At 44.6% G+C, this 18516-nt stretch overlaps 1 protein-coding gene across 4 annotated transcripts in view; it reads right to left on the bottom strand.

The window, feature by feature from the left end:
- The window catches only part of LOC149343723 (neural cell adhesion molecule 2-like), a 362989-nt gene that overhangs the window by 29956 nt on the left and 314517 nt on the right, over positions 1-18516 (bottom strand). For all 4 annotated transcript variants that reach the window (XM_089546036.1, XM_089546038.1, XM_089546039.1 and 1 more), the window contains 2 exons: positions 14361-14471; positions 5166-5369 (listed from right to left, as the gene is read on the bottom strand). In XM_089546036.1, coding sequence (XP_089402162.1) covers positions 5166-5369; positions 14361-14471 — 315 coding nt within the window. The remainder of the gene's footprint in view (positions 1-5165; positions 5370-14360; positions 14472-18516) is intronic.

Below are 18516 nucleotides of genomic sequence, written 5' to 3'. Positions count from 1 at the left end.
CGCCTGAGTGCTCCCAAAGCAGCTTTGCAGTCGATGGGCCACTCAAAGATTTACCATACTTTTACAGATTATTTGGTCCGTCTGCGGTAATGTCCACGTTGCCCAAGTGCGACTGAAGAACGCATAACGCCGGTTTAGCTTGGGCCTATTTGTCTTCACTAAGAACAACTTTTTTGTTAGGGTTCATCTAGAATAAAAAACAAACGTGTTTTTACTGTGAGCGTAAGCAACCCTTGACGTCCGCATAATAACACGTAAATAAGAATGCGACAAACCAAAGCTGGCTGAATAAGCTATCTGGCCGAATAAGGTCATTTAGAAAACAAACAACTTCCGCCACAGAGAGCACATTCGACCGAAATGAACTTCCCTCAACTTCCCGCAGCACTAATGAGAGCGCGAAGTTTTCCAGCGATTAGCAAGCGCCAGCAGTAGCCTCGAAACATTTTGCTTGCGTGTTGAAATCTCATCTCGCTAAAGCAATCGTTTCTCGTGCGGAACATGAGCCACGTTTCTTTTGTTAATAGCCGATAACAAGCACGCCAATCTGCAATTCCACACGAGGAGCACCCAATACTAATGGTATTATGTTAGAAGTAAGCGAGGCTTCGCGTCGCATCGTGAGGTGCCTAAAAGCAATTTGCAATTGTTTCAGCTTTTCGTACTGAGAGGTCTGTGGTGCGCAGTGTATGAGTACATGTATATCAACGAAGCGTATGCTTAAGATCGCGTGTCACCTGCACATTTGCCACATGTTACCAATCAAGGTGCATTAGTTAATTTGAAAAACATGACCGGAAGTGAAAAGTGCCCCGGAAAGTGTTATTGTATACAGTATAATTTTACTTTTCAACACAAGAATAACAGAATGCAAAGGAAACTAGCCACACAGGGAAAAGGTCGCTGTGAGCGTTAGTTTTCGAAAGTCTGATGGTAGTAACTCTACTAATTGACTGTATACGGTAGAGAGGGGTAGAAATCAAATTAAAAATACTGTGACCTGCCCACACCGCCTATTTGAATAATGGGCTAGCAGAGAGAAATAATGAGATTCAGGTAGTGGTAGCTGGGAAAACATATCGTGCTTATGGTTTCACATGCCTATTTTTGCATGCCGCGACGTTAATGGTTTTAGTTAGGGATTACACGATGCCGATAATTGGTTTCAAGCACAGCTAACTTTCAGAATTTACAGCAAATTTGTTTGTTTTATTTATTTATTTCAAAATACGTCAATATTGTGCATTTGGCACAAGCAGTGATGAAAATATAGGTTCTCAATGCAATTGAGAGAATCAAACATACAAATTTTACCGCCAGGTAAAAACAGGCTCCAACCCTCCGACAAAACCGCCCGAGAAAAATAAGCAAGGCGGTAGAGCATTCCAGTATTTCACTGTTTTGTACATTTGCAAAGACTCTGGTAATGGTATGTGCGAAAAAACAGGACAAAATAAAGAAACGTCATAAGACATGCACATGGCGCCTTGTACATGTCGTATGAGTTCCTTCATTTTTGTCCTGTTTTTTCGCGCAAGTCCATACCTATACCTGAGAGGAACAAACTCACCCAAGAAAGAGTTTCAATTGAGGACAAAGACTGTAGGCCATGCTCCTGCATCATATTTGCTTGCCCGCCATAGGTGTGTAATCATGAACAAAGACCGCACAGGTTTGCGTTGCATGGTTTGCAGGCTTTAATGTTATATTTTGTGTGAATATCGCAAACCAGGTGCCCATACTCAGTCTAATAGTGCTAGTGCACGCTAAATGTGTAGAGTCAACGGGGGCTAGTTTGCGGCTATGCCTCAGGAAACAAACACTACAGACGAAAGACAAGCAAGTGGAGTCAATACTGGTTTGACAAGGCGACCTGGATTTGGCGCGGAGTGGAGCGCTCTCACAATTTACAAACAGTCTAGCCGTTTCTTTTGTTAGTCTCCGCTCTCATAGGTGATCATCAGAGAACGATTATCGCAAGAGTTTTCCTCTACTCAACCTGGATTTCAAAGCCCGTCAGTGATATAGTGTTTCATTCCGGCGTCGAGATTATAATTGCCAGTCAAACAGGTCATCACCTCTATATCTATGTTCTACTCACGGCTAAAACACTGGTCGCAATAAACGGATCGATTGATTTGTAAAACGTTCGATCGCTATTCCACAGGTTAAGCGGAGCTTAAATTTTGGTATCACTACTTTATGGATGGTAGGGAGTGATTCTGGAAGCGTTTGTTGAGCGAGGCCTCACTCCTGTGACAGATTGCGAATGTTATTTCTTTTAATTGACAGAAGAGCCCGCATGATTCATTACTAACGTTCTTGGTAAAAAATTTTGAATATTCGAAAATTGTGAGGTACCGTTGTGGAAATGTTGAAAGTAATAGTACATTGTTCCAATATGCAGCCATATCGCTGTACTAAATTATTTCATCGCTCGCATCGGGTACGTAAGACTGCCATAGAAAGCCAATAGGGAACGATTTGAGACAACAGCCAAAACGTTACTAACAACAAAATGAAAGCCTGACGACGGGAGATCTGCAGATATATTGATTGTTATGCTGAAATCTTACAATTTATAAAAATTGCGTTCATAAACACTTTCCCGTTCAAAAAATGCTTTTGTTCACAATTGTTTCGTATGGCTTATCGCGAATATGCACGAAAAACTAAACATCCCTACTCAATCTTTTCTACCCTCCCTTTATCGCCCGTCTCCTTTTGGATGACAGCCAACAGAGCGTACGCATGGTTAAATTTGCTGCCTTCCTGCACTATCGGTATCTCTGATTTCAAGCAACTGGTGAAATTTTAGAGCAGATTTTATGTTGATGCCGATAACTTACTAGCTAGACCAGATTACTTTGATTATATATGTGCAGGTGTCTCTCTGAGCGGGTTTTGAACAAAGTTCACCAAAATTGCGCATGTAATCATTGTAAGTCACCACCTCTAGACGAGGATATCAAGGATATCTCTCCATACCTCTAGCCGACAGCGATTTCATTAAAAAATATATATTGAACAGAAAACACCACATGAGACTAGAAAGAAAGGAAAAGAGCTCGTAATTATTCACCGTTGCCTCTTACAACCTGAGTGAAACCTGGGAAGCAAGGTGAAAGAACAAAGCGCCTCAAATAACCAGCTTCACTTTGAAGAAAAAAAAACAGTTTGAAACACATAAGAAACGCTTTTCGAAACTGCATGTGCACATAGTAAACATTGCCAGGCAAGATAACAGAACAAAAATAACGGCGTTTCTGTTGCACGCATTCACTCGAAGTAATTCTCACGGAAGCATAATATGGATCAACACGCTACAGCTAGACGTTTTTGCTTCCAAGCTATTCCGGATTCACTGTCCAAGCACACGTAAACACCAGCTTTGAGCGGAAGTTCTTCAGCTTCACTTGCTTATAATCTCTTTACAGGCTTGCCAAACTGGAGGATTAGTTAGGATCTGCTGCTGTGTAAAGAACGCAAGCAGACACTACTGTATACGGAGATTTGGAGCCTTCCAGCCCCACCCAAGCATAAACCTGTCCCTTTGCTTACACTTTTAGTGCAGCTGTAACTTACCGAAACAGTTCAAATCCGCCCCCCACCCCTCAAAAAAAATCCTTGCACCGTGAATTAGCGCTTTGCTATCCAAGATTTCAAGGAACGTTATCACTATTTTTTGAATGCAACCGTTGCGAAATGTGGCTGTTTGTGTACCGTACGTGTTCCCAGAGCTTATTATCTGCGCTCAGCTTTTCCATACTTTAGGACCCTTTACGTCTCATATTTTAGTTTACGGCAATTTCATTATGAAACGATACAGCATAAAGAGCCGAGCATGATATGAAACTTCTGACAGAAAGAACTCTCCAGTAAGTGACAGCTGCGCTGGCGATAGGGTGCTTCGAAGCAACAAACGTTAAGGCTGCCTCTGTGGCCAAATTTCAAACTGTGAAAACACAAGCAGTAACTTCACACAAGAGCTTACGTTACTGTTTTGTCGTAAACAAGTTAGGTTAGTACTGCCTACAGATGGCAGTTTGTACAATTCCGACGTGGTCACTAGGGCGAAATGATTCAAGAGGCACCGAAATAGAGCATACGAGACATGGCGCTTCTTTCGAGCTAGCAAACACGTTCGAGCTGCTAACCAAGCTCCAAAGAGCTAAACTTAGGCTTGAGACAGCTTGTACGCAGGAATGTCTCCGTATCATTCGGCATTGTTCGCGATGATGTGGTTTCGCAGAGAAAACCCACTGTGCTTGCGGTAATCACCCACGGTGTGCAAGGCTCTTTGAATAAGAGAGCTATTACTGCTTAGCACAGATTCAAGCACTGCCATATGGCTAGAAGCACCGCATTTGAAGAGCTACGCACAAATATAACGAGTGGAAATTGAGGATATGGGTGAGGCAATAGCCCTGCCTGTTTGAGCAACAGCGAAAATGCCGTGAATTCCTTCTCTCTTATTAAGAGAAGGCCCAACGCATCACCTTCTGGCAAAGGCGTTCTCGCAAGATAAAACAACCACTGGAGACATTGAACCTACAACCTGTTTACCCAGTGGGCCAACGCGCCAGCGCCGCGCTAGCCTCTCTGTCTGCCTACACAATTGGTGAGGCGGCGACCGAGAGGGCGTAATCAAGCTTTGCAATCCTAGCACTCCAAACTATCCAATCTTGTAGTTATCCTGCAGGGGAGATATGGCTTTCTCAGCTGAGCTTAAGAAACGCTAGTCTATCAAAGATTACGACCAGCCGTTTAAGCAGGATTAGCCCACTGAGAATACGGTACACATCTTCGATGTCTGCCTAGGGGTGACGCATAAAATTGAGTACCCGTCCGTCGATCTCATTTGCGCGATATGCCATGGCTCAATATATTTTTCTCACACTGAGCTGTCCTTGAACCTGATTGCTTGATAGCTTTTATGCATCGAAACATTTTTGTTGGCAACCAGGCGGGCGGAAAAGAATGGATACCTGGGTGAGTTTCCGCAACCTAACGTCCTCTTTGCAAAATGTCTGGCAACATCATAGTTGCATGCAGCGTGCACCAAAATGCCGCCACCACCGCGGAGGGCCTTGAGACGGTTATACTGCGCTCGGCAACCATATGGCGTATCTACCAAGTAAACGTGGTTAGATAAGTGAACTCACGGTTGAGGTCCAGCATGACGGAGGTGTCGGCCGGCGAGGATATGTTGTTGGAGGCTGTGCAGTACAGCGTCGAGCGGAGGTCCTCTCTCCTCAGCGAGTGGATGAGTAGCGTGGAGGTGGTGAGCTGTGCTTCGGACGAGGGCCTCACCTCGGCCATCATTCCGACCGGCATGCCGCTCCACACAAGCGTCGGCTTGGGCTTGCCTGCGAGGCAACGATGAATGATGCGGGGCAGAAGGAAACGGCGAATGTTTGTACTACGCTCTCGAGGCCCCTTTTCTATAGAAGGGACATATTTGTGATATCGAGTTATAGGGTAAATGTTATGATTCCACAACACTGTGACGTCAGCCATCTCTAGTGCAGTCTTCGTGAAAATGTTCCGCTCCACAGTGTTCGTTTTGTGCCTCGTAGCAGGGCACTTGGAGCATCACCGCAACTAACAGCTCTGCAGGAAAGAAGTGGTGAAATCTGCTGACCCTTTGAGGATTAGGAGCTCTACGGTTTCTGTAAGCACCCTAATACGCGACTTCACAGAGGAACCAGCTTGGGCTAAACATCCTTCACAAAGGCTGCACAAGAAGCTGACCAATGACATGATTCTGCAGAGTATTACACCCACCCACTCTGGAAGTGAATACAAACGTTTTGAAGCGGAAGCTACCCGGACATTTTTTTTCGTGCAGTAAAAACTATCATCGCCAGTGTTTACTGCGAAATGGCTGAACTATCATCGCCAGTGTTTACTGCGAAATGGCTCCTTTCAACAGGTAAACAGGTGTTCACCAGTATTGCTATCCTGGCATTTTTTTAAAAGGGCTATTAAAAATTAGGAAGTAAAAGTATTAACATTTAGTTCTGAGTGCCCACTTCGCTGTAATTAAAATTTGTTTAAGGACTTGTTTCAGCCACGAAATGAACGCTCATGAGCCTTTTTTTTTGCTCTTCTACAAAATTTTTTTTCAAGAATCTAAATGTAGAAAGCGCTAATATATTCTCAGCAACAAAAATAGGCGTGAAGTCAGACACGGCGATTACTCTGAGGACTAAGACTTTCGAGCAGTTGTCCGCGATACTTAACTGACATAATTTCATGTCTGCGGTTTCATAAGAAGTTCTGAGCACCAAACAAAAAATAAAGCATTGCCACAATAGCCAGAAGAACCTTGGTGTGACCTTCCAACAAATGAGACAAGCTGCCGCCGAGAAAGGAATGCTCTTCGCTCTGAGCACCTATGGCGGCGAATTGCAACTGCGAAATCGGCTGACAACCTCGACATCTACCTCGGCGCGATAGACAAGAGATAAATTCAGTCTTTTCTTCGACGGGAATAATCGACAGCTAGCAAAAAGGGAAGAAAAGACCCCGGAATTCCTTTTTTTTTTTTCTAACCACGTTCTCTTCATTCGTTCGAGAGTTGGAGCCGTAATAACAAAGAAGTGGCGAGAAATTATGTCGAGAAGCAGCGGTGTGGGAAAAAGAAAAAGGCGCCGTGCCAAGGAGTAATTAAGTGTGCGAGAAATTGCACAATCTAACTTTTCTCTCTTAGGGCGGGCCGCGAAATCTTCGAGAGCATAATGTAGCCCCGTCATCAATCGAAGCGCACTTGTACCTCCTCGGCCCCATTCTGTAGGCGGCCCGTAATTAAAAGTACGCCGGTGGAGGAAACAAAAAGACCGCCGAAACTGTGCTCGGAGGCGCCGCGGTCTTTTATTTCAACGGAGGAGCACCTCGTGATGAAAGTGGTGACTGCCGCCTTTCAGCGGCCGCCGTAATTGAAATACGTTTCTTCCATTCCTTAGGGAGCCGATCGCTTGCCCTCATCGTGAGTATTGATTTCCGCCACAGATAAGCGTCCAGGGGCTACTGGGAGAGGAGGCGTAATATATATTGGGCGGGCTGAATAATGTAGCATCCAAATAGAGTAAGCAGCTACCTTCTACGGTGCATTGTCCTTCTATCACATCTCCTACAGCCCTCTCGTCTTTACCCCCTACGCCCCTTTTTCCGTCAGATGAGTCTCGCAAGGATGAAGAAAGGCCAGCTAATGGAATAGGTGATGAGCGAAAGACAATGCCGAGAAATTTGTCGCCCCGGACAGAGAAAATTTCCGAGGAAAGGGCATTGTGCTCAAAGATGTCATTAGTGTTGACGGCCTCAAGAAGACGGATCGACGCAGCCGCCAACAAATACAAACCGAAAATAAAATTTGAACCTAACTTTATATTTTCCCCTCATTTAAAGAAGTGCAATGCCGGGAATATAGCAAACGATGCAGATTGCATGAGTTTGATTAAGTGTCTATTATGATTTCAAAGATTACCAAAAATGCCAGAGTAGCACAGAAACTGGACCACCTAATAATATTAGGCTTGAATAAAACTTCTTTTTGGGTTACTTGGTGCATTTTGAAAATAAGAAAACGAGCAGCGCCAAAGCATGCAACCACAGACGAAGCTTGTGTCTTGTGCTTGTGTCTTCTCCTTTCCTCGTCTATTTCCTCGTCTGCTTTGGCGCTGCTCCTTTACTTAGGGACAACATTAGGCTTAAAGCGCAATTATGGAAGCTTCAGCTGCTCGAGGTGCAAAAGGCGAGCCGTGAAATCAATCACAAAGAGAAATCAATTTATTCCTTCTCCGATTCTTTTCAAAGCAGCATTTTAACGGGCGTGCTACTACATCAACAGGCATGTAACCAAAGTGAATTTTGGTTTCGATTTAGTTTCGCTCAGCCGACGACGTATGTGCGTAGTTTTATTGTAGTTATACGTTCAAAATCAGCAAGGGTGTTAATATTATTAATTAATGCCGTAATATTACTATCCGTTCTCTGTAAACATACAAGCTTTTCCCATTTCTGCAAAGTCAGGGCAAAAAATTGGAGGCTTATCAAGGTTAAGCACAGTGGATGCGAAGCATGTCCTTAGCGTTTGGAGGCATCTTGACCGCATACACGCCCGGCGCAAAGACGCTGGCGCGGTTGCGGGCACAGAGACTGACGCACGGCGGGCGCGCGCCGCCTCATCCCTGGCGTGACGTCACATATCACGTGATGCAGCGATGGTGGCACCGCCGCCGCGTCGCGCGCGACGGCGCGAACCGAAGCGTGGAGGCCTCCGCCGGGCGACGTCCGACGGCGCGATATGAGGCCCCATCTGCCGCCGGTGTGACGTCATAACGTGACGTCACATCATGTGATCTCACTTCAAGGTCAATGGTGGCCACCGCCGGGCGGCGACCGACGGCGCGATATGAGGCCCCATCTGCAGCCGGTGTGACGTCATCACGTGACGTCATGTCACGTGACCTACTTGAAGGTCAATGGTGGCCACCGCCGGGCGTCGCGCGAAGGCCCGAAACCTACGTTAATATGCTTCGCATAAAACAACATAGTGCTGCACGTCCTGCGCTATCAGAGGACATTATCACAGTCGCAGGGTTACAGACTGATACAAAGACACGCGACGGTTGAGAGGGAAGCCAGCAGATGTTACACTGGCACGGCGTGCCAGTATAAGTTCGCAGCGTATATGTAAAACAAAATCTTGCCATTCGGCCCTCATGCAGGTGAAACCATCATATTTTCCAGCCTGTTACAAAACGATAATTTGTGAGTGACGCAAGTAGAGAGGAAATGGCTGGGCCTGCTTCTAATAGCTCTTGTTTAAAAACCCACTGGGCAGCAAAAGCTGAGGCAGCTGACAGCTATTACGTGTAATGCCATGAGCACGCATCTAATTTTCGGTTGGATTTTCTCTACCATTAAGTCACTCCTGAAATTTTATGAATTCCATTAAAAGTATATTATCCAAGTTGCGCTCTCTAAAAATTGAAGAATTTCGAACTGGGGGGTTAATCCTATGTAGTATTCCTGAAGTGCACCAGAAGGCGCGTCTGCCGCCAGCAGGAATCGAGAAGTTAGCCTTCAGAGTCGCTTTGAGCAACGTCTTCAGTTGCAAACGTAATCGCCACACAGGAGCTGTCAGTCGTACTCTAATGACAATGATGGGTTAGTAATGGGAGGCCCATTCCAGAACGAAGGCAGAAAATGCCTGGCACGAGAAATAACAGAAAGTTTTATCTTGATGGCTGCGGCCATTGTATCTTGGGCGTTAGTACTTTCAGTTACAAGCTTTACAAGCGGCTTTTCCTACCACACTTGGCGACGGACCAGGACGCTAGCTTTGATCCATGCGCGAATGATGCAAGCCACCCGTAGTGTGTGTGTTTTGCCAGGCACCTTGGGACATCTCGCCTTAACTCGGAACGCGCTAAAATATCTGCTAGTCATACGAATTTTCGCGTCTACCTTTTGTCTCGCCTCCGACAGAGCACGTGCTTTGTGACTTGGCGCACTACTAAGACGTGTGTAGCATCGTAAGTGCAGAGCTTGTAACTATTATACTAGATGAACATCGTCCGCTGCTGTCTACTGAAGTTGTCAGTCCGCCAGCTCGCCCACAGTAGGAATTGCTGAAGTACATACAATAAATCTAAATCGAGTTTGGCTGGAACTACCCTCCGGCTTTTTGTTTTAGGTCTTTATGGTTACATCTGTCAGCATAACCGGACTGTTAAAACGTATAGCATAGCTAATGCACGCTGTTAACTTCAATTTTGCGACGTTTGAAAAATATATTTGCAATAAAGAACGAAAGGTGAGAGTTCATGTTTTCTACCACTGGCCAAATATCATAACAGTGCAGCAGCAACCCACCTATATGAAGAAATATATTTCTCCATATGACAAAAAATGAAAAGGTACTTGTTAAGCTTAGTCACTTGTGTGTGAAACAAAACTATTGAGCGCCTCGCACTGCCAGGAGAGTTTCCGCGATAAGAGAAAAAAAATCAATTGGAAACAAGCAAGAAGTCGCAAATGGCTTGGGAGCCAACACTATTGAGATGCAAGTCCTTGGCAACGTTCCCTAAGTTACTGGAGCTCTGGAGCACCAAACTTCTCTCTGATATTATGCAGTTTGCGACTGTAGCAGCTCGGTTTTGTGTTTTCATATGGTTTGTGCACATTGGTTGGGCCGCGTTTCGCTTCGAGACATCCTTGGGTTCTAGCCGAGAACCTACGTCCTGCCCCTGTCTTCACGGCCTCCCAGTCTTATGGTGCTAGTAGAATTACTTTAATCAGCGCAGCTTTAACTGCCACGTTCTGTGGAACGAACGGCATCGGTTTGGCTGCAACCGACCACGTGATCACCCGCGGCGTGTGCCTTGCATTACCTTAACCATCTTCGGGCTGAGCGCGCTCACCTGTGATCACCTGACCTTACGTATGCATCCGCGATCGGTTGAGCACACTATGAAGGCAGTCCGTGCCTCGCACACAGTGCAACCTTTCTTAGCCATCTAAGGGGAGGTAATAAAACCAAACTATTTGAGAAGCCTCTCGGATGCTCTGTGCGCGTCTCTTGATAGGCTATAAACAGCTAAACGTAAGGCTGCCCTAGCAGTGATACAGCGACTGTGCACGGGAATGGTACCATGAAGAATGCATTAGGAAGAAATGCCGAGGGCATGATTACGATATTTTTAATGCGTTACTACAGTAAAATTGAAAAGAAAAACTCTCAGAACGGTTAGGACACTAGGTAGTCGCAATTGTAAACGCTCTGCCCTCACAGAAGCGCAGCTCCGGCGCCGCCAAGATCCAGATGTGAAAGCTGCCGAAGCAAAAGCGTTGCCCAGACGTCGACAGGATGCCGCTCTGAAAGCCGCTGTAACCTTTCAAAGAGACAAAAATTAACTAACAAAGAAACTGCTTGACTGAATCGCAGAAATTACCTACAATTGCGACGCTTTAATGATGCTTTAGCCACTATAGTAAATTCGCAGTGACCTTTTCTTTACCGTTTAGCGCTGTTCGACATGGTGGAGCGCTGCTGGCTTCTCTTGCGCGCAATGAGCGCTTTTGTTTCTGCGGTTATCAGTTTTTGGGCTTAACCTGATTTTTTTATTCATCTGCATATTGGCCTGGCGGCATATTTTTTGAGGCCTACTGAAATCATCTTCTTTTTTTCTATTATTAATGAACTGAGGGCTTAATTTTGTCGGCACATTGACAGCACATATAAAAACAAAAAACGCGCTCGACATAATTGACCGAAACATCCGATGCTTCTTGATGGCAAGAGTCGAAAATTTCACAGAGATGCCCAGGTTCGTAAAATTCAGCACACAGATACTCACACTCCATGCATCCTCTTAATTTTAATGACAATGTTTAGTTACGGCCACCACTTTAAAAAATGTAAGCTTTCCACATTTATATTTATGCGGCTTTCCCTTACTATTTCAGGATTTTTAAGCATCCTAGAATCAAATAAAAAGCATGGTTTTTCTTCATTCTTTATATGCTAACACGGTACCAATTATATCTGCATGAACAGCATGACAAAAAGCAAAAATTTTAGGGCCATTTCATAATTGAGACATCTAGAATAATAGCGTGAAGCTAGCGATAAAGGTCCTGCACGCCGATCAGTGAATGCCTTTTATGAGACACAGCCACTAAACACCAGGTCCTTGAGATGCACGTACAATTTTTAATTATGAATGCAAGCCAGTTTTATAGTGTTCATTCCGCGTCTCGCATATCCCTATTAGAGCTTTATGTGCTAGAGGTGCACAGTGGGCTATAAGGCATGCTATAGCGGATGGCTCATCACCTGCTTCCACCACCAGCGAGGTATTTAACTGCACGTGAATCACAAAAAGAAAAAAGGAATACGATGGTGGTTTAGGTAAACATCGCAAAAAGAAACACAGAGTGGTTTATTTCCCAGGCCTAAAGCCTAACATAAAACAAGCAGCAACAACACCTGATCTGTTTCTCGTCTCTGAATCAACGTCTTGATGAGTTAGGTCATCGAAGCTATAAATCTCAAGATGGTTTTGACTTGTGGTGGACAAGCTTTTAGCTGAAGCAGTATCGTTGACAAGCCAGGCATATGAAAATCTTACCGAATGCCACCAAAGTTCAAGAACAGCACCTAACGTATCCTATAAAAAATTTAAGACTGCCCGCTTAAATAATTTGACTTCAGCATGGAGTTCGAAGATACCAAAGTTTCAAGGGAAAAAAAAACTAATGTTACAAACTTTACTAAACATAAACGCGTTTAACGCCGCCTAGAACAACAAATTAGAGAGAAACAAAGAAAAAGGCCCTAACATCCGTGTTACCAGGTCCGCAAGAACAACAAGCCAAGCACGTCGCGATCTAAGGATAACGAGGCCAGCTTGCAACAGATGTTGCACAAGCCAAGCGTCATCAGGTTTTCTCTGGGCCTCTTTGTATCGCGGTCTTCCGCGTCGCTTTCTTGGCTCTTTTCGCATGCAGATTAACCCTTTCCATCTACACGCTGATTTCTATCTCAGCTTGCAGCGTTAACCTCATCGCTCGCGACCTCGCCAGCTCAGGTCGGCTTTCAGTCCTCTCTTCTCTCAGCAAAGCGTTCTGTTAACATAACAGTCATGACTGCGATGTTCCCATAACAAGCGTGCTTACATCGCGATGGCGCTTTCTTAGCGTGGAGTGCAAAAGCCGCTCAGTAATGAGCGATTGAAGGAAAACGACGCCGAGTTTTTTTTTCTTTTCTATGTTTAAGGAAAAAAGAGCGCATGAGGAGAAAGAAAACACGCTTGAGAGATCACGACGTCTCAAACCACGACGCGCGCGCCGCGGTGGGCGACCGGTAAAGAAGCTGTCACCGCCATGTGTGCGCGGAAAATTGTGGGATGTGGAGGGCTCTATTAAAATTAAAAACCACGCTAGTCACAGAACACAAAGTGAGGATAGAAGCCGGCGATAGTGGGGAGGGAGGGGGGGAGGGGGTAAGCTCTGAAAGTGGCTGTAGCGGAGAGGAAGAGAGAGAGAGATGTATGGGCTTTGTTTTTTGCGGAACCGAAAGCGAACGACACGTTTCGCGCATGCCTATGAAAACAAAAAGAAACCAAATTTAAACAGGTGTTTGAATAAGGGCTTCTATTTTCGTTCTTTATGCGGAAGCCCGTGCCAACTAGAAAGTAAAAGAAACGAACGCCAGCATCTGCCCCTGTTTATAGCGCACCCCTCCCCTTTCCCTCGCTTCTCTCAACGGGCCAGAAAATTTCTTGCTCTACACGAAACGAATCCGAGTTGTAAACAACTTACGTCTTGTCGGTGTTTCATGTCGAAATGTTTGTATCCATGGCCACGCGGCTTTGTTGAACTAGGACTTCTAATTTGGGCGTCGGTATTAAAAGTGCCCTCCGGGACTCCTTGGCATGCAATTTTTTCGGGAGCCGTCAGGGCGCGAGAATATATATAAAAAAAGTTTAAATCTGGCCACATTACCTGCTTCATGGTGTTTACATGATTTGCGAACGATTTTATTGGCCCAAGAATAGCTCGCACATAGTTCGACTAACCTGAGAAGCAGATAGGTTTTACGGGAATATGCTCTCTGTCTGATTGCTCCGTAATAGCTATTAAAGCGGTCTTCCAACTAATGTGCGAATTTCCTTGAGCAGTGCCTTTAATCTTGAGAAATAATCTAACAGGACAGTAAATAATTGAACGACGTCTGTACTTCGGCAAGGCGGAAGTCAGCGCTTGTTTGTGCTACTCTTTCGTCTCATGTGCCGTTCTTGTTGCGCTATGAGCAAAATGACATCTGTGCTTATTTATCGAATTTAAGCAGCCTGCTGCTTTTGTGCAATCTACACTTAGCACCAGAATGCCGCGGCCTATTACCCTCTTGTTTTTTTCAGAATAGTCACTGACATTCAAGAAAACTTTCAGTTTGAAAGTCAACACTCATACAGTTCTGAGAATTGGTAGAAAATTGCCGTGTTTAACGTCCAGAAGTGACAGATAGGCTATGAGGGACGCAGTAGTGAAGCGCTCCGGATTAATTAAAACCACCTGAGGATTTTTAACGCGTGTTGACGTCGCACAGCACAGGCGTTTGTTTTTGTTTTTTTTTGCCTCCATCTTAATGCTGCCACTGCTGCCGGCACCGAACCCGCAACTGACTTTTGTGTAAGCAGCCGAACGGCAAAGCCACTAAACAAGCGAAGCGGCTCTTGATAGCAGAGCAAACACTGCAGATTGGAACCTAGCAATTACGAATAATTGCTATTTAATACACGAGCCACCCTAAAACCTATGCAGCTGAGTGGGGTGATTCCGACACTTACCACCATAGACGACGCAGACCAGTGCCAGCGTGCTGCCTTCGTTGAATGGGCCGATGGTGCCGCGAAGTTCGTTACCTTCACCGTCCCTGATGACCGGTGGCTCGGGCGGGGCTGCAACGATACAACACACACAAGGCACCGTTATTTTATTTCCCAGAAGTAGGAATATGAAGCTGAAAATCTCCCTTGTCCTTTATGCGCTGAAATAAGTTTCATTTTTACTGGCTTTTTTTTTTTCAAGTTAAAACATCTCAGACTCTAGCCTGTGGCAACTTGGCTAAAGAAAGAAAGAGACAAACAAACACGCCGGCACACACACATAATTTATTTATATTATAAACTCGTACTATACTCCTTTTTTGTTGCTAATTATCATACAGTTTTTCGCATTTCGTTCCCATCTTTCGGCTGAACGAAGGGTAACACTACAGCGTTATATGAACCATGCCACAATCATATATATGGATTTGAAGCGAAGGCAAGCGTAGCAGAGGGTGGCTGATGGTCGGGTGGGCGGCGAGGTTTGGAAGTTTTGGGGGGTAAGGTGGCAGCAGAAGGCACAGGACTGAGCTATTACAGGACAATGGTAGTGGACTGTGTCCTGCAATGGACGCAGTTAGACTGCTGATTATGATACATACAGGAAAGTCCGCTTTTTGCTCATCATTATTGCCTATAATTATGCTGGAACATCAGCGACACTAACTGAAGCAGAAAATGAAAAGAAGCAACTCAAACAACCCAGCTGTTTCCTTCTGACTTCTGAGTGCTCTTCCTTTACCTTTATTCATTAGTCTTTTAAATCCAGTGTTTACTGGCGGCTCACGCACTTACAACAAATTTTAAGGGATGCTGAGGAAAACTCCGCTCGACGTTTATCCTTCTAAAGATTAACATTTTTTGCTTTTTGTGGCTGCTTTGACGTTAGCTCCGCAACAAAAGTAAAGTTGCACTTATTGCTCAAAATGTGACACTAAAAATGAAACACCTTCCTTCCTCCCCATCTCGATTCAAACCAGTCACGTTAACAACCACGCCTGTTGTACCACAGACTACGTGATGACTGACATTCTAGTAATGGACCCCGAACAAATAAAAAACTATTGACGTCATCGAAGTTTGCTTTGAAAACAAAAATGGTGGCAAAACCGGTACTTTCGTTCTTTGGTCTTTTCTGACTTAAAAAAAAAAATTCATCTTTTGTAGATATGCCCTCTTTTTCCATTAGAGCGCAGTAAGTAATAAACACAGAAAAACTTCCACTTGTCGTCAGTTATCTTTGGAGCTGTCAAGTGGACTGAGTTAAACGTCGATATTTAATTAAGTGGCGTTACAAGCATATTTATTTATTTGTTTATTTATTTATTGATACTGCCGGCCAATAAACTGGCCCTAGCTGGAGGGGCAATGCAGTAAAGAGTGTGACAATGCAAAAAAGAAAAAAAACACTAACGAAAAATAAATATCGAAAGACATGCCTTCCATCGTTACCTACAAGCCGAGAATAGTTATTTCCAGTGCTTGTCAAAAATCTGACTCCCCAAGTAACGGTCCGTGGTAGGGCATTACGAACTGCACGTACACAAATAATATCCATAGCATAACAGAAACAAACCACTGTTGGCCAATCCTGCTATCCAGAATAATAAACCGAGCACAATATTAAATGAAAACTTCTCGATGATCATTACGACGGGTGTTTTTTTTAGGCATTTTAAGCGTTTCCTCACTTCATGCACAGAGTAGGAGTGGGCGGAATGATGAAACGGAGGCCAACTGGCTGGCAGTTGGATGCATACCGCTAGTTCAATACGTTAATACTATCAGAGGAAACTGCGAGTGATTAATGCTGGTACAGGTACACGCCTTGTCTGAAATTGGTTACGCCTACGCATTCAGTAAACACTCGAGAATAACTTGGACAGACTGCATAGATCACTTACGCACCTTGTGCTAAACGCATAAATTCAACGCCATCAGGATGCATTTATACAAGGCAGTGTGCACTCTCGAACGGCGCATAAGGGCGAAGCACGGACGCCATTAAATGTGGATATATCGATAGCAGGTACGTGTCATCTCTGACCTGCTACCCCGATTTTGGTGAAGGGAAGGTGGAATGACATATGGAGGGAAAAGTGGAGATGTCAGCGGACGATGTCATAACGCTATGAGCTGCACACGCAGTTTCATTATGTGCCGCGCAGAGTCAACAGCTACATGCAAATGAGACGTGCATGCACGAGATAGCCCGTGGAGCCATTTGTCTGATGGATTTGCTCAGCGGTTGGTCAATAGTAACAGTATAACTAGTGGGGCACATCAGAAAGAAAGCCAGTGTGCAACAGTCGGCTGGCATAATTAGCTCCCTCGCTGCGCTGGTTGAGCGTGTGAAAGATTCTGCATCAAATCATGCCCACCAACCTGCATTGAATAAAAATTAAAATAACCACTCGCGATCAATGCAAAATATGCACTTATATACCTGTACACAAGTTGTTAGATACATGAAGTCCTCTCAGCTAAAGCCACTAAGTTTCCACTGCCGGTGACTCTTGTGGTATAAAATATTGAAGTCCCGCGAAAAGAAACTAAGTCAAATTAGCAGCGACACATGCTTCTACCCTTGTTTCTTGTTGGGAGTGCAAAAAGCAGTTTTCTCTGGAATCCCTTCAGACTGTTTGTTTATTCTTTTTGCATATAAAAAAAAAATTACTGGCGGTTTTTTTTATTTGGCACCGTTTTAAAAAGTGAAGAGCTCGCCATTGATGATCGGTGAAGATGCATCTAAGCAAATTCTTCGTTCTGATGCCAATCAAATGTCCTAATTATTCGAAATTGAGACCTGCGGTGTGCCGAAAATGTAAAAGGGCAAGCATTCGTTATGGTAGTCAGGCAAAGTGGGCTTATTTTTTTTAAACCTGGACCACCTGGTCTGGTCTGGCAGATCGTACTCTCGCGCAGCAGAACGCAAATACACGCACCACTAACTGCCATAACCGGAAGCTTTAAGAGAACCCTTTAGTGTTCCAACTTGGGTTCCTAGCTGAAAATGTAAGCGTCGTTCTCTATTCTCATAGCCTTCGCTAATTTTGTAAGCCTGTGGCGAAGACACAGTCTCTATCCGTAGTTGAAAAACGTCAAATCTTAGAAGCCTGAAACATCGAACGCCATAACACGACGCTGTTCAATCTCCACAAATGGCTACTTTATTTATGTTCGTTTCTTACATGACCTGGAAGCTCCGCAATTCGGCTGTTAAATGCTTGGTTTGGAAAGGAAAATTTGTAACCTGAACGATTTATGACTTTGGACATACGCTTGTAAACATGTAACTTCCATACCGTAATTTTATAAGGTTGTTCTCTGCACAAACGCTAATCCTTTTGCTATTACAGACTGAAATATCTTCAAAGCTTTAAAAGTAGACGGTATATCCTTCCAGTTGTTATCATTACACTCTGCATTGCAGAAAAGGCCACCACGCTGATCTGCACGCAACGATGCTCAAATTTTAATTTGAGAATCTTAATTTCGAGATAGGGGTAGCGTTCAGGTTTCCACGCTTGCACATGAGAAGAGGCTGGTTTCATACAATTCGGGACAATTTTTATACTCATGCTTACATTTTCTAGACCCTGAGCTACAGCTCCGAATCACACAAGACCTACCATAACGCGAAGCAACTTATCTGCTTCGGGTTGCATTCACAAAACGCGCACTTCTTTTTCTCATCGCTAAAGTTGAGAGCCTTGTTTGCTACATATGCAGGTACAATGGGAGGATAGAACGAGCTGTTTGGGACTTCTCTCCATTTAGTGCCTAAAAAAATTGCTATGCCGTCAACCGGATCATCTTAACCCTCGCTCCTGACAGAGATAGATTCTCAGACTGTGGCCGTCACATTGTTGTCTCCGAAGGACTTCCAGGCACTGCTCCGTTCCGTGAGAGTGTTCGGCCTACGTGAATGTCGATGAATGTTCTTTACACGAAGTCACTTCCTTTTTACACTGTATTTTTCACTCAGCTCTGTCTTCCGCTTCTTCTTTACAATCCCGTTCTCTTCCCCCAGTGCATGGAAGCAAAAACTGGCACTTTCTCCTGGTAAACCTCCTCGCCTTCCTTACTCTCTATCTCTCTCTTGCTCTTTGAACCT

Source organism: Amblyomma mixtum, chromosome 5 (assembly GCF_055824585.1).
Source record: "Amblyomma mixtum isolate Tamu chromosome 5, ASM5582458v1, whole genome shotgun sequence".
Classification (NCBI taxonomy): domain Eukaryota; kingdom Metazoa; phylum Arthropoda; class Arachnida; order Ixodida; family Ixodidae; genus Amblyomma; species Amblyomma mixtum.
Note: the sequence above shows the minus strand (reverse complement) of the source record. Positions and strands in the feature narration are given on the sequence as shown.